General features: G+C 53.2%; 1 protein-coding gene across 7 annotated transcripts; it reads right to left on the bottom strand.

Moving 5' to 3' along the window:
* Positions 1–131: 131 nt before the first annotated feature.
* On the bottom strand, positions 132–7,320 carry PHOSPHO1 (phosphoethanolamine/phosphocholine phosphatase 1). 7 transcript variants are annotated; one of them, XM_045374966.2, is made up of 4 exons: positions 6,999–7,320; positions 5,798–5,887; positions 3,418–3,529; positions 132–1,909 (listed from the first exon to the last, which is right to left on the bottom strand). In XM_045374966.2, exon 4 carries the CDS (start codon positions 1,900–1,902, stop codon positions 1,024–1,026), a length of 879 nt encoding a protein of 292 aa, XP_045230901.1. In that variant the 5' UTR covers positions 1,903–1,909; positions 3,418–3,529; positions 5,798–5,887; positions 6,999–7,320; the 3' UTR covers positions 132–1,023. The 7 variants fall into 7 exon arrangements, with proteins under 7 accessions (XP_045230901.1, XP_045230903.1, XP_065387436.1 ...); XM_045374968.2 differs by having other exon boundaries at positions 132–1,782; XM_065531364.1 differs by lacking the exon at positions 5,798–5,887.
* Between the last annotated feature and the right edge of the window lie 8,251 nt (positions 7,321–15,571).

The raw sequence follows: 15,571 nt of genomic DNA, 5'->3' as shown, positions 1-15,571 counted from the left end.
GCTGTGTGTGTGATGTGTTCATATGTGGCTGGGCACTTGCCCAAGAGTGGGAACCATCTCCCTGACTTAAGCGGGACTCTCCTAGAGCACCTCACTCTCAACTCAGACTGACGCGCCAGAGATCTCAGTCATTTCTTCCCCCTTCACCTCCTTTATAGTTGTAAAACACCAGAGGAAGGAGGGGCTTGGGTTTCGCTGGTTCTGCTTAAAAACATCATGGCTTTCTGTTCCATGGGGGTGGGGAGGGGGATGCGTGGAGGGCCCAGCCCGCAAGGGTGACTTTGGTAAAGTCCCTGGTCTCTTGCTGCATAGATGAGGCTGGGGTGCAAGGAGACACCGTCACACGCTGCGAGGTTATTGGCTGGCAGGACCCGGGCCGGACGGTGCGCTACCTCGTACCACCACCAGGAGGCGATTGTTCCCTCTGGCTTTTCCGTTGGGGGTGCTAGAAGGGAGTGCGGAGGTCGGGAGGCAAGAGGGTGTAGACAGCACAGAAATAGTGTGGGGTCGCGTTGGGTGAAGCAAGATCGCAAAGGCCTAGGGCCATAGGTGGAGACCCTCTTCTGTCCGTGGGGAGTCCTTGTGGCCAGGAGAATTTCAGGATCCTGGGTTCCCTCCACAGCAGACTGGAGGGGGGGCAGTCACGCAGCCCGAGGCAACAGTTACAGCGGCGGGAGATGTTCCTTCTCTCACCTGCCAGGGAGCCCCTTCCTCCCAGTTGGTAGGACCAGGAAACACTGCTGCCTTCCAAGGTTTGCGCGCCACCCCGCGATGGGTCAGACTCCAGAACTCAACCGTGCGCAGTGGAGCGGGGGAGGCAGCCGAGGTGGGTTAACTGCATAGATAGGGACGGCTCTGAGCCCCCTTCCCCAAGCCCCCAAAGACGAGATTCCAGAAATTCCCGGAGGGACATAGCAAAGCCAAAGGGAAAAGGGAGTAGTAAAACTAACTTTGTCTTTCCCGAATCCCCCTTCCCCGCCCCCTCCGCCGTTGGCCAGGGTGCCCCCCTGCAGGCGGCCAGACTCAGCACGACTTCAGCACCTGTTGCAGGTGGAGGCGCACGTCGGCGGCCGTTTCCCAGGGCACCACGCTGGCACGGAACGAGCTGGGCTCGGCCTTCTGGGCCTCCTGAATGAGGCGGTGCATGGGGTAGCCGCGGCGTGGGAAGGCCACGTCGCCGCCCGCCAGCAGCCCCATGGGGCAGAAGTCGTTGGCGCCGTCGCCCACGTAGAAGAGGCGCTCGAAGTGCACGCCATCGTGGGCCCGCTCGCGCAGGTAGTCGCTGAGCACCTTGTGCTTGCACATGTTGGCGGGGCATCGCGTGCAGCTGTGTGTGTGGAACGGCCGCAGAGCCAGCAGTCCCCGCGCATCCGGCCCTGATGGGTTGCTGAGGATACGGCGGAACAGGCTGTGGTGGCCGGCGGCGCGCAGCGCGCTCTCCACGCCAAAGGTGTTGGCATCGGAGATGAGAATCACCTCGAAGCAGGCGCCCTGTTTAGCCACAAACTGCAGCAGGTCGCCCATGCCTGGCGACAAAGGGATGGCTTCGTAGATGGCACGCAAGTCCCGCGGTCGCACACCCTGCTCGCCCAGGTACTTGAAGACGCGCTGCATGTACTCGTTGTAAAAGCCCTCGCGGTAGGTGGCTCGCAGGCTCTCCGGGAGCCGCTGGCCTGGCGCGGCGCGCACAATGGAATCGTCGCTGTTTTCGTCCACGATAGTCTCGTCGAAGTCGAAGGTCAGGAGGAAGCGCGGCGCGCCCTGCGCAGCCATCCCGCCGTCCTGGGAGCAGGGGGGAGAGCAGCAGGAGGAGGAGGAGGAGGGAGCAAGCGAGAGGGGGCGCGGCAGGAGCCCGCCCGGGAGAGGCTGGTTAGCGGGCCACGGCCAGAGGTGCTGGCACATCCAAGACCTGAGGAGGACCCAAGTCTGGTTAAGCTGGGAGGAGTACCCAATGCCACCACCTCTATCCCCAGCCTTCCCTGACTACCCCAGTGGCACCTCTTACTTAACTGCACCGGGGTTTATGCCCAGAGGGCTTCCCGGCACCTGTTTTCGGTACTCTCATCAGGGACCAGTGGGGCTTAACAAGGGTCAAAAGAAGGGAAGAGCAGCTTCCGAGGATCACCACTTTGGGGAGGTTTCTGGACTGGACTGTTTTGGAGACTTCCAGTGGCCCCTGTTGTTCGTGTGGATCAAGAGAGGGTGGTGGGAACTCTCCCCTTCCTCATTCCCTGAGGCAGTCAAGGGAAACCACCCATCCACCCAACTGGACCGGCTTCCCCATTCAACTTTTGGGCTGTGGGGAATCTATGGCTCTCTGGGAGCTGCTTCCAGCCCAATGGCACTGGACAGAGGTCTAGGGATGGGGCACAGCTTCTCCAGGGAGTTTGAGGGCCCTGTGCTGACAGCTCATCACTAATCACTTGCCAATTCCCCAGGAGGAACGTGTCAGCGGGTGGGGTTTCTGCCAGAGTCCGAAGCAAGCGGGCAGCAGGAGAAGCAGTGGGGCTTGGGGAGGTAAGAGCCTCCCGCACCAGGCCACGACATACCTGGGAGACAGGTAAGGGAGAAGAGAGAGAGCAGCAGTGGCTGAAAAGGCAGAGGAGTGGGAAGGGCCAGGTAGTGGGGACTTAAGGGGTATGGAGGAGAGGGCTGAAAGGAAATCATGCTAGGGGATCTTGGAGACAGACTGCTGGACAGGAAGACAGAGTAGGGGTAGGGATAGGGGAGTTCCAGGAAGTGGAGACCTTGGGCCAGAGTCATGTTGGACGGGAGGGTAGTAGGCAGCAAGGGAGAGGACAGAGGACAACAGGGGACATGTCAGGGCACAAGGAAAGGCAAGCAATGGAGGCAGCAAGAGCCCTCAGCAGCAAGTCTCCATCACCTTTGCCTGCCAGTGTGTGAGAGGCGCAGAGGGGCAGTGAGCAGGTGATGTGCAGCTTCCAGATACCCACACACTGCTTTTCTCCCGCCCAGCTCCCACCCCAGTTAATTGAGATGGGATTGTTCCTCTTTCTGGTTTCTTCCTAAACCCCTCTCTCATATTCCTGGGGTGCTTATGGCCTGGCACACCTTGTGAAACAGAAGCCCAAGCTCCTCATTTCAGGGCTGGGATTTCGATGGACTATCTGCTGTCCTAACCAAGCTGTCCCTTCCACCTCATCCCTAGAGTCACCCTATGGTCTCATCAACATCCAGTGGGCATTTCGGTGGCCCAGGATCCTTCAAATTGCAGATATAAAGCATCAGCACCCCACACCTGGGATGGAAGCTTCTAGGAAATCATGAAGCTCCAGTAGAGGTGAGGGTAAACCTAAAATGGGCTGGATAGGGCCTCTCCCAAGGCCCTATGGAAAGGTGATGGAAAACTGGGGGCTGAGGCCTCATCCTAGGAGACCCCCAGAGGGACCCACTTACCCTAGATAGGCAGCGGAGGCCAGAAACTGGAAAACAGCCACTCATGGTCGGTGCATTACCGTGGGCACCACCTGTAGGGACTCTGTTGGCCTCCAGCCGTCGTCAAACGTTCCTGACAACCACAAAAGGTCATTTGAGGGTGCCCAGTCAGCTGCCTTTGCTTCCACTAGGAATACCCACCTGGCCCTGGTCCTTCTGCTGAGCCACAGGAGGCACTCCCAGGGTCTTAGCAAAAACAATCCCTCAAATAGGCCCAGCACCTACAACTCTAGAGAGGTTTCAGATGGTATCGGAGACCCAGAGAAGTTAACTGACTTTCCAAAAAGTCACCCACTGTAAATGGCAGACCGATCTCAAACCCACATCTGAGCCTGAGTCCAGTGTTTTTTCTCTAGTATCATCATTGTCCCTTAAATGTGTTTGACACATCATAGTTTACAAACCACCTTTACTCATATTCTCTCACTACTCATTAGTCATAAATTCAGCCAATGAGAAGGGCTCAGAGAGGTTAACTAACCAGCCACGCTGTTTACAGGGGGCATAGACTGTTTCGTGAACGCTTGACCGCAGCTTTGCCTTCCTCGTGCCCTCAAAAAGGAAGATGACCAAAGCTTACTATACCATAGCTGGGGTCTGGGACCCCTAGTCAGGTCTCACAGGTGATCTGGGAATGGCCTCCCTGGTGCTGTCAGGGGTCCGGTAGTCAGACAGGAGAGTCAGGTTGAAATCTCGGCTAGACTTTGGTGTGGCTTTGGGGACTGGGTTTCACCTCTTGGGGACTTCACTAAGAGAGCGGCAAAGGATACCACCTACAACTTCCAGTGCCTCTCTACTCTCCCACCTGTGCTCCTGGGGTTGCGTGAGACCAGAGGCAGCTGGGACAAGATTTGGAAAGATACAGAGAGCCAGGAGACAAGACCTGGAGAGGAGCAAAGGTCTGGCTGGCTGCTGCCCTCTGGTGGTGACAATGGTGACTGTAAACCCCTCTGTCAAGGTGACACTCTCCCCTGACTATCCAGGAGGGAGAAGCAATTGCTCCAGGACACAGACAGGGACATCCCAGGAGCAGGGCACAGGCTCTAGCACTATCCATCTTGTAGCACCCCCTCCCTCACAACACCTGGACCACATATGTGTTAAATCCTTCTGCAGGGATGGAATGCGGCTCTCAGTTTTTTCCAAGAACTTCTAATCTAGGAATTGGGAGAGGTGGTCAAAGCTGAATGAAGCAGTGGGCAAAGAGAGGGTGAGGGATGGGAGAGAAGAGAGATTAAGGAGGAGGTGGGAGAGAAGGGGAGGGTTGCATGAGGGACAAGGAAATGGCATGGGTTGGAGCTGTCCCCAGTCCCTATCTGGAGGGACTTCCAACCTTCCAGATTCCCAGCTGATATCACATGTCCAACCTCAGCCAGGTGATTTATAAGAGAAAGGTCAGGGATGCCACTCCCCTTGTAAAAGCAAACAGGACAGGCACATGCAGCACGTGGAGAAGCAAGGGGCAGATACAAAGATTCCAAGGGGTCACCAGCAGCTACCCAGGGACCAGCTTTCATCCCATAGAGAAGGGTCTCATTACTTTGCCCTCTTCCTTCCTTCCTTCCTTCCTCTCTTTCTTTCTTTCCTTTCTCTTTCTTTCCTTTTTCTTTCTTCCTTCCTTCTTTCCTTCTTTTTCTTTCTTTTCCTTCCTTCCTTCCTTCTCTCCTTCCTTCCTTCCTTCCTTCCTTCCTTCCTTCCTTCCTTCCTTCCTTCCTTCCTTCCTTTTTTCTATTCTATTGACCATTAATTATGGTCAAAACTTCTCATTTTTTCAGCCAGGCAGGGTGGCTTAAGCCTGTAATCCCAACACTTTGGGAGGCTGAGACAGGCAGATCACTTAAGTCCAGGAGTTTGAGACCAGACTGGGTGACATGGCAAAATCCTGTCTCTTTAAAAACAAAAATGAGCTGGGAATGGTGACTTGTGCCCATAGTCCCAGATACTTGGGAGGCTGAGGCACGAGGATCACTTGAACCCAGGAGACAGAGGTTGCAGTGAGCTGTGATGGTACCACTGCACTCCAGCCTGGGTGATAGAGGGAGTAACCCCATCCCCAAAACACACACACACACACACACAAAATTCCTCATATGTCATCATAAAAGACAGTTACATTTTTCTGCTAATAATAGTATCTAGGGGATTCAGTTAAACACTTATTGTTTGGTGAGTTGCCCTTGTTTCTTTTAGTCTCCAAGGCAGAAAGTCAGGCATCTTGGGTTTCTTCCCCTGAAAACTGAGAAGACCATGCCGTGACACCTCGTCCCCACCCCACAGGAGTCAGAGGAACCCCTTCCCCTGTTGGACTTTGGCTCCTGTGATGTTCCAAAAGGTCTCTCACCTCTGACACCTTTGTTCTGAGTCATCAAATCCTTTTGTGGTCACCAGAGTCCCTCAGAGTAGGGGGCAGGATCTGAGCTTCTCTAACAGGCTAGAGAAGGGAGAAGGGTTTCTAGGGGCTTGCAGGGAGTCCATATTCTAGTCCCACCTAAAAGTAGTGCCTACCTCCTTAATTCTGCACCGAGTCAGATTCCTGCCTGCTTCTCCCGCCTTTCACACAAATGCTCTTAGATTAAATATGTGGGAAGGAGGTGGGAGGGAAACAGGCCCCTCTCTGATACAGGCCCTAAGTTTGAAATTCCCTTCTTACTGGGTGGATGGAGTTCCTAGAAAAGTTTTGGCATAGTTTTCCACAGGAAATGTTCAGAATGAGGATGGGGAGGCGAGGACTCCAGAAAGACCACGGTAACAAGCCCTCTCTGTCCAAAAACAAGTCTCCTTGTATCAGTCACTAGAAATCAGATCCAACAACTAAGCTAGAATTCCCTCCCTCTCCCAGACAGTGCTCCCAAACATGACCATCTTCCTTGCTCACCACGCCTGAACAGCAGATAGGAAAAACAGAGGCCCAGAGAGGTCAAGCTAACATCCTGGGGGTCACACAGCATCGGAACCGAGAACTCAGGAGTCTCTGGCGCCTTTTGGGAATATTGCAGCTGGAGCTCCCCCCTTGGCCCTGGAGACTCTCGTGGGCTGAGAGCTTGCGGTCCTGACCAGCTGGTGGTGGTGGCCCTGCGCCCTGGTGCCAGTGAGGCGTCTGGGTCTAGCAGTCACCTCTGGGCACTGCCTGGCTGGGAGGACAATCTGGGAGGGGATCCTAGGGGCAGGGGCAGGGGCAGGGAGGTGGCAGCTGCCGGTAGGGTTGGGGGAGAGATATTTTTAGAGGTGACTAGGAAGCCAGCACTCTGGCGCACCCCCAGCTGGCGGGCGCTGGGCTCCAATGCGGGCGGGGGGTGCGCGGCTGGGGAGGGGTATTGTGGGTGGCAGGGAGCAAGGGGACACCAATTCCTTGGCTTTGCCAGAGTCGGGGACGGAGGGATACCCCAGCACTATGTTCCTGGGTAGGAGAGAGAAGGGCACTCACTCCTGAGCTCCAGAACTCCCCCACTGCCACGCGCGTGAAGGAGCGCCTTCAAACTCCACAGCCCCCACCCCGCGCCGGGACCCCAGCCCTCCCCTATCTCCCGGAGCCCAGGACTCACGTGGGGGCGGCGGCGGCAGAGGTCTGTCCCGGCTGAGTTTGGTGTGTAAGAAGTGGGGAAGGGGGCTAGCTGAGGTATTGGGGCGCCGGATGGAGCAAGGGGTGCTTACGGGAATTGGAGGGGACGCGGTGTCTTATCCACCCCCGGATTTCTGGGCTCCGGCTCACGAGTCCCTCCAGTCCCGAGGGACTGAGGACGATGTGCGTCTGAGCCGTCCCCTCCACTTGCCCCCCATCCCCCCGGGCAGCCGCCGCGTCCCCTTTAAATGCCCGGGAGCCGGAGCCGGAGCCGGAGCCGCGGCCGGCGCTGCGGCTGCTGCAGCAGCGGAGCCCACCGCAGTCCCCACACGTCACAAGCGACTGTCCAATCACAGAGGCGCCGGCGCACATCAAAGGGGCGGGCCGCCCGAGGCCACGCCTCCCTCCGCCCCCGGAGGCTCCCGGAGCGCCAGCCAAGGTGGGATTGGGCGCTTGGGGAAAGGGTAGCAGGGTGGCGATGGAGCGCTGCCCTTCCGAGGAGCGTGGGTGGGGGCACCCTCACTAGAGCGGCTGTGGACATACGCTAAATCCCTGCCCACACACCCCAAATTGCCAGGGCTGCGGACTTTCTCATCCGCCGCCTCCAGGGCTCCGGTTCCTGAGATTTGCAGAAGTGCACCTCCACCTCCTGCCCATTCCGCTCTCGGGTCCTAAACCCAGCGGCGCAGCGTCCCGGCCCGGCTCTCGGGACCCTTTCCCCAGGTTATAGGTTACTGAGGGTTGCGGGGGGTAACGGGAGGAGTGACTCCCCCTCCACCGCCCGTAAAGTTGGTGGAGGGGGTGGTGACAGACAGTTTGCCCCTTTTGCAAATGGCACTATAAATAAAAAACACACTTTCTCCCCTGCTGCCTAAGAGTCAGTTTCTCCCCATTCCTAATCTCCTCCTTTTGGCCCTCCCAGCCTGCTAGTGAGGAGAAGGAGAAAAGATTGTGTTTAGAGAGGAAAGACGTGAAACTGATATTTACTGAGAACATACGATGAATTGGGCGTTCGGGTTAGGTCGCTGCGTTTATGGCTGAATGTTCACAACACTCGATAAATTATTTGCCTAGCCGTTCAAACCCGGACACACCTGACTCCATTGGGTCAGAAAGGGGTGTGTAGGTGGGGAGAATGCACTTTGGAAGGCCAAGGTGGGAGGGTCGCTTGAGCCTCGGAGTTCGAGACCAGCCTGGACAAAATAGGGAGACCCCATCTCTACAAAAAATTAAGAAATTAGCTAGGCATTGTGGCATGCACCTGTAGTCCCAGCTCTACTTGGGAGGCTGAGGTGGGAGGATTGCTTGAGCCTGGGAGGTCAAGGCTGCAGTAAACTGTGATCACACCACCACACTCTAGCCTAGGTGAAAGAGTGAGACCCTGTCTCAAAACAAAACAAAACAAAACAACAACAACAAAAAAAATGAGCTTGTCTGGGGTCACCCAGGTGGTAGGGCTGGGGTATCAACCTGGTTGCCTTATGCATCACCCCATACTGTCCCTCTCATTGTCTGTCATCCCTCCTCTCCTGTAAGCAACGTGAGGACCATGTTTGTCTTATTGATATACCCCCATCCCCTAGCATAGACAGCCTGGCTGGTACACAGTGGGCCCTGGATGTTTGTTGAGTGAGGCCAGGTGCAGTGGCTTATGCCTGTAATCTCAGCACTTTGGGAGGCTGAAGCAGGTGGATCATTAGAGATTAGGAGTTTGGGACCAGCCTGGCCAACATGATGAAACCCCATCGCTACTAAAAATACAAAAAAAAAAAAAAAAAGCCAGGCATGGTGGCATGCACTCATAATCCCAGCTACTCGGTACTTGGGAGGCTGAGGCAGGAGAATCACTTGAACCCGGGAGGCAGAGGTTGCAGTGAGCCAAAATCATGCCACTGCACTCCAGCCGAGACGACAGAGCAACACTCCATCTCAAAAAAAAAAAAAAAAAAAAAGAAGATGTTGAATGAAACAAGTCCCCTGCTGTGTTTAGCTCCAGGTTAGTACTCCATTTGTGTTCCTTCACTTTGTCTTCACAATAACAGATTGTTCCAGTGTTATTCCATTTTATTTTATTTTATTTTATTTTATTTTATTTTATTTTATTTTTGAGAAACAGTCTCGCTGTGTCACCCAGGCTGGAGTGCAGTGGTGTGATCTTGGCTCTCCGCAACCTCTGCCTCCTGGGTTCAAGCGATTCTCCTGCCTCAGCCTTCCAAGCAGCTGGGATTATGGGTACCTGCCCCCATGCCCAGCTAATTTTTGTGTTTTTAGTAGAGACGGGGTTTTACCATGTTTGCCAGGCTGGTCTCAAACTCCTGACCTCAGGTGATCAACTCTCCTCGGCCTCCCAAAGTGTTGGGATGTTGGGATGACAGGTGTGAGCCATCATGCCCAGCCCTATCCATCCCCACTTTTTTATTTTTATTTTTTTTTTATTTTATTTATTTATTTATTTATTTATTTTTTTTTTGAGACGGAGTCTCACGCTGTTGCCCAGGCTGGAGTGCAGTGGCACGATCTCGGCTCACTGCAAGCTCCGCCTCCCGGGTTCCCGCCATTCTCCTGCCTCAGCCTCCTGAGTAGCTGGGACTACAGGCGCCCGCCACCGCGCCCGGCTAATTTTTTGTATTTTTAGTAGAGACGGGGTTTCACTGTGGTCTCGATCTCCTGACCTTGTGATCCGCCCGCCTCGGCCTCCCAAAGTGCTGGGATTACAGGCTTGAGCCACCGCGCCCGGCCCTTTTTTTTTTTTTTTTTTTTTTTTTTTTTTTTTTTTTTTGAGACAGAGTTTCACTCTTGTTGCCCAGGCTGGAGTGCAATGGCGCAATCTCCGGCTCACCACGACCTCCGCCTCCTGGGTTCAAATGATTCTCCTGCCTCAGCCTCCTGGTAGCTGGGATTACAGGCATGTGCCACCATACGCAGTTAATTTCGTATTTTTAGTAGAGACAGGGTTTCTCCATGTTGGTCAGGGTGGTCTCAAACTCCCAACCTCAGGTGATCCACCCACCTCGGCCTCCCAAAGTGCTGGGATTACAGGCATGAGCCACCACGCCCAGCCTATCCATCCCCATTTTATAAAGAAATTGAGACTCAGAAATAAAAGGATTTTTTTCAAGGTCACACAAGTGCCCTGGAGGCAACTGATTCCAATCCTAACCTTTTGAGGCAATTAGCAGCAGTTTCAACCTGGTTTCCTAATTCACTGATGGGGTTAGGGAGGGTAGGCAGATGACTTCCTGTGGCCACTGGTGGTTTCAAGTTTTTACTGCCTGGCTGAGTTCTGCCTTCAGTCAGGTGGTGGGAGTGCCAAAGCTCGTGAGTGCTACCTACAAACCACCTTTGTGAAAAAGCTGTAGAAGGCCGGGCGCGGTGGCTCAAGCCTGTAATCCCAGCACTTTGGGAGGCCGAGACGGGTGGATCACGAGGTCAGGAGATGGAGACCATCCTGGCTAACACGGTGAAACCCCGTCTCTACTAGAAAAATACAAAAAAACTAGCCGGGTGATGTGGCAGGCGCCTGTAGTCCCAGTTACTCGGGAGGCTGAGGCAGGAGAATGGCGTAAACCCGGGAGGCGGAGCTTGCAGTGAGCTAAGATCCGGCCACTGCACTCCAGCCTGGGCGACAGAGCAAGACTCTGTCTCAAAAAAAAAAAAAAAAAGAAAAAAAAAGCTGTAGAAGCTCCTTTTAAAAGCCAGCCGGACGCGGTGGCTCATGCCTATAATTCCAGCACTTTGGGAAGCCAAGGTGGGCGGATCTCGAGGTCAGGAGTTCAAGACCAGCCTGGCCAACATGGTGAAACCTTGTCTCTATTAAAAATACAAAAATTGGCCGGGCGCGGTGGCTCACGCCTGTAATCCCTGCACTTTGGGAGGCCGAGGCGGGCGGATCACGAGGTCAGGAGATCGAGACCATCCTGGCTAACACGGTGAAACCCCGTCTCTACTAAAATACAAAAAATTAGCCGGGCGCGGTGGCGGGCGCCTGTAGTCCCAGCTACTCGGGAGGCTGAGGCAGGAGAATGGCGCGAACCTGGGAGGCGGAGCTTGCAGTGAGCCGAGATGGTGCCACTGCACTCCAGCCTGGGCGACAGAGTGAAGACTCCGCCTCAAAAAAAAAAAAAAAAAAAAAAAATTAACTGAGTGTGGTGGTGTGCACCTATAATCTCAGCTATTTGGGAGGCTGAGGCAGAAATTGCTTGAACCTGGGAGGCGAAGGTTGCAGTGAGCAGAGATCATGCAGTCAGGCCTCTGAGCCCAAGCTAAGCCATCATATCCCAGTGACCTGCACGAAGACATCCAGATGGCCTGAAGCAACTGAAGATCCACAGAAGTGAAAATAGCTTAACTGATGACATTCCATTCCATTGTGATTTGTTTCTACCCCACCCTAACTGATCAATGTTCTTTATAATCTCCCCCACCCTTAAGAAGTTTCTTTGTAATTCTCCCCAAATTCTCCCCACCCTTGAGAATGTACTTTGTGAGATCCACCCCATGCCCCTAAACCTACAAGAACTCATGATAATCTCACCACCCTTGCTGACTCCTTTTTCGGACTCAGCCCACCTGCACCTTGGTAAAATAAACAGCCTTGTTGATCACACAAAGCCTGTTGGGGGTCTCTCACGTGGATGCGTGAGACATTTGGTCCCGAAAAAGAACTATCAGGCCGATTCCCCAGGTATACCTAGGCGAGATTACATGGTTTCCTGCCTAGTTGAAGGGCTTAAAAAGGCATCTTACAAAGCTGTTAATTATGACAAACAAAGCTACCCAAGGTAAAGAACCCAGCCCAGTTCATGGCCCATTTGGCAACAACCCTTAGACACTTTACCGCCATAGACCCAGAGGGGCCAGAAGGGTGTCTTATTCTTTTTTTTTTTTTTTTTTTTTTTTTTGAGACGGAGTCTCGCTCTGTCACCCAGGCTGGAGTGCAGTGGCCGGATCTCAGCTCACTGCAAGCTCCGCCTCCCAGGTTCACGCCATTCTCCTGCCTCAGCCTCCCGAGTAGCTGGGACTACAGGCGCCCGCCACCTCGCCCGGCTAGTTTTTTGTATTTCTTAATAGAGACGAGGTTTCACCGTGTTAGCCAGGATGGTCTCGATCTCCTGACCTCGTGATCCGCCCGTCTCGGCCTCCCAAAGTGCTGGGATTACAGGCTTGAGCCACCGCGCCCGGCCTGGCTGTCTTATTCTTAATATGCATTTTATCACCCAGTCAACTCCTGACATTAGAAAAAACTCCAAAAATTAATTTCCAGCCCTCAAACCCCACAACAGAACTCAATTAACCTTGCCTTCAAGGTGTACAATAATAGAGTAGAGGCAGCGTATTTCTGAGTTGCAATTACTTGCCTCCACTGTGAGAGAAACCCCAGCCACATCTCCAGCACACAAGAACTTCAAAATGCCTGAACCACAGTGGCCAGGTGTTCCTTCAGGACCTCCTCCCGCAGGATCTTGCTTCAAGTGCCAGAAATCTGACCACTGGGCCAAGGAATGCCCGCAGCCCGGGATTCCTCCTAAGCCGTGTCGCATCTGTGCGGGACCTCACTGGAAATTGGACTGCCCAGCTGGCCCAAGGCTCTGACTGATTCCTTCCCAGATCTTCTCGGCTTAGCAGCTGAAGACTGACACTGCCCGATCGCCTCTGAAGCCTCCTGGACCATCACAGATGCTTTGGGTAGCTCTTACAGTAGAGGGTCCATCCCCTTCTTAATTAATACAGAGGCTACCCACTCCATTACCTTCTTTTCAAAGTCCTTTTTCCTTTGCCTCCATAACTGTTGTGGGTATTGACGTCCAGGCTCTAAACCTCTTAAAACTCCCCAACTGTGGTGCCAACTTAGACAATACTCTTTTAAGCACTCCTTTTTAGTTATCCCCACCTGCCCAGCTCCCTTATTAGGTCAAGACATTTTAACTAAATTATCTGCTTTCCTGACTATTCCTGGGCTACAGCCACACCTCACTGCCACCTTTTCCCCCAGTTCAAAGCCTCCTTCACATCCTCTCCTTGTATGTCCCCATCTTTTTTTTTTTTTTTTTTTTTTTTTGAGACGGAGTCTTGCTCTGTCACCCAGGCTGCAGTGCAGTGGCCGGATCTCAACTCACTGCAAGCTCCGCCTCCCGGGTTTACGCCATTCTCCGGCCTCAGCCTCCCGAGTAGCTGGGACTACAGGCGCCCGCCACCTCGCCCGGCTAGTTTTTTGTATTTCTTAAGAGACGGGGTTTCACCGTGTTAGCCAGGATGGTCTCGATCTCCTGACCTCGTGATCCGCCCGTCTCGGCCTCCCAAAGTGCTGGGATTACAGGCTTGAGCCACCGCGCCCGGCCGTATGTCCCCACCTTAATCCACAAGTATAGGATACCTCTAGTCCCTCCTTGGTGACAAATGATGCACCCCTTACCATCCCCTTAAAACCTAATCACACTTACACTGCTCAGTGCCAATATCCCATCCCACAGCACGCTTTAAAAAGATTAAAGCCTGTTATCACTTGCCTGTTAAAGCATGGCCTTTTAAAGCCTGTAAACTCTTGGCCGGGCGCGGTGGCTCAAGCCTGTAATCCCAGCACTTTGGGAGGCCGAGACGGGTGGATCACGAGGTCAGGAGATCGAGACCATCCTGGCTAACACGGTGAAACCCCATCTCTACTAAAAAATACAAAAAACTAGCCAGGCGAGGTGGCGGGCGCCTGTAGTCCCAGCTACTCGGTAGGCTGAGGCAGGAGAATGGCGTAAACCCGGGAGGTGGAGCTTGCAGTGAGCTGAGATCCGGCCACTGCACCCCAGCCTGGGCGACAGAGCAAGATTCCGTCTCAAAAAAAAAAAAAAAAAAAAAAAGCCTGTAAACTCTCCTTATAATTCCCCCATTTTACCTGTCCAAAAACCGGACAAGCCTTACAGGTTAGTTCAGGATCTGTACCTTATCAACCAAATTGTCTTGCCTATCCACCCTGTGGTGCCAAAGCCATATACTCTGCTATCCTCGATGCCTCCCTCCACAACCCTTCCGTAACCCATTATTCTGTTCTGGATTTAAACATGCTTTCTTTACTGTTCCTTGCACCCTTCATCCCAGCCTCGCTTCGCTTTCACTTGGACTAACCCTGACACCCATCAGGCTCAGCAAATTACCTGGGCTGTACTGCCGCAAGGCTTCACAGACAGCCCCCATTACTTCAGTCAAGCCCAAATTTCTTCCTCATCCATTACCTATCTCTTACCTATCCATTACCTAATTCTTTATGAAAACAGACATGCTTTCCCTGCTGATCGTGTCTGGCTAATCTCCCAAACCCCAGCCCATTCTACAAAACAACTCTTTTCCTTCCTAGGCGTGGTTAGGTACGTCCACCTTTGGATACCTAGTTTTACCATCCTGACTAAACCATTATGTAAACTCACAAAACCAAACCTAGCCGACCCCATAGATCCTAAATCCTTTCGCCACTCCTCTTTCCGTTCATTAAAAACAGCCCTAGAAGCTGCCCCCACACTAGCTCTCCCTAACTCATCCCAACCCTTTTCATTACACACAGCCAAAGTGCAGGGCTGTGCGGTTTGAGTTCTTACACAAAAGCCAGTACCGCGCCCTGTAGCCTTTCTATCCAACAACTTGACCTTACTGTTTTAGCCTAGCCCTCATGTTTGTGTGTAGTGGCTGCTGCCGCCCTAATACTTTCAGAGGCCCTCAAAATCACAAACTATGCTCAACTCACTCTCTACAGTTCTCATAACTTCCAAAATCTATTTTCTTCCTCACACCTAATGCATATACTTTCTGCTCCCCGGCTCCTTCAGCTATACTCACTCTTTGTTGAGTCTCCCACAATTACTATTGTTCCTGGCCCAGACTTCAATCCGGCCTCCCACATTATTCTGGCTACCACACCTGAGCCCCACGACTGTATCTCTCCAATTCACCTGACATTCACCCCATTTCCCCATATTTCCTTCTTTCCTGTTCCTCACCCTGGTTTATTGATGGCAGTTCCACCAGGCCTAATCGCCACACACCAGCAAAGGCAGCCTATGCTATAGTATCTTCCACATCTATCGTTGAGGCTACTGCTCTGCCCCCCTCCACTACCTCTCAGCAAGCCAAACTCATTGCCTTAATTCGGGCCCTCACTCTTGCAAAGGGACTATGCGTCAATATTTATACTGACCCCATATCCTGCACCACTGTGCTGTTTTATGGGCTGAAAGGTTTCCTCACTACGCAAGGGTCCTCCATCATTAATGCCTCTTTAATAAAAACTCTCCTCAGGCCGCTTTGCTTCCAAAGGAAGTTGGAGTCATACACTGCAAGGGCCATCAAAAGGCATCAGATCTCATCACTCAGGGCAACCCTTATGCTGATAAGGTAGCTAAAAAAGCAGCTAGCCTTCCAACTTCTGTCCCTCACAGCAGTTTTTCTCCTTCTCATCTGGTCACTCCCACCTACTTCCCCACTGGAACTTCCACCTATCAATCTCTTCCCACACAAGGCGAATGGTTCTTAGACCAAGGAAAATATCTCCTTCCAGCCTCACAGGCCCATTCTATT

This window comes from Macaca fascicularis, chromosome 16, assembly GCF_037993035.2.
Source record: "Macaca fascicularis isolate 582-1 chromosome 16, T2T-MFA8v1.1".
In the NCBI taxonomy this organism is placed as follows: domain Eukaryota; kingdom Metazoa; phylum Chordata; class Mammalia; order Primates; family Cercopithecidae; genus Macaca; species Macaca fascicularis.
Note: the sequence above shows the minus strand (reverse complement) of the source record. Positions and strands in the feature narration are given on the sequence as shown.

Coding starts and splice junctions, on each gene's coding strand:
- PHOSPHO1 (XM_045374966.2), bottom strand. CDS start 1,902: ATGTGCCAGCACCTCTGGCCGTGGCCCGCTAACCAGCCTCTCCCGGGC.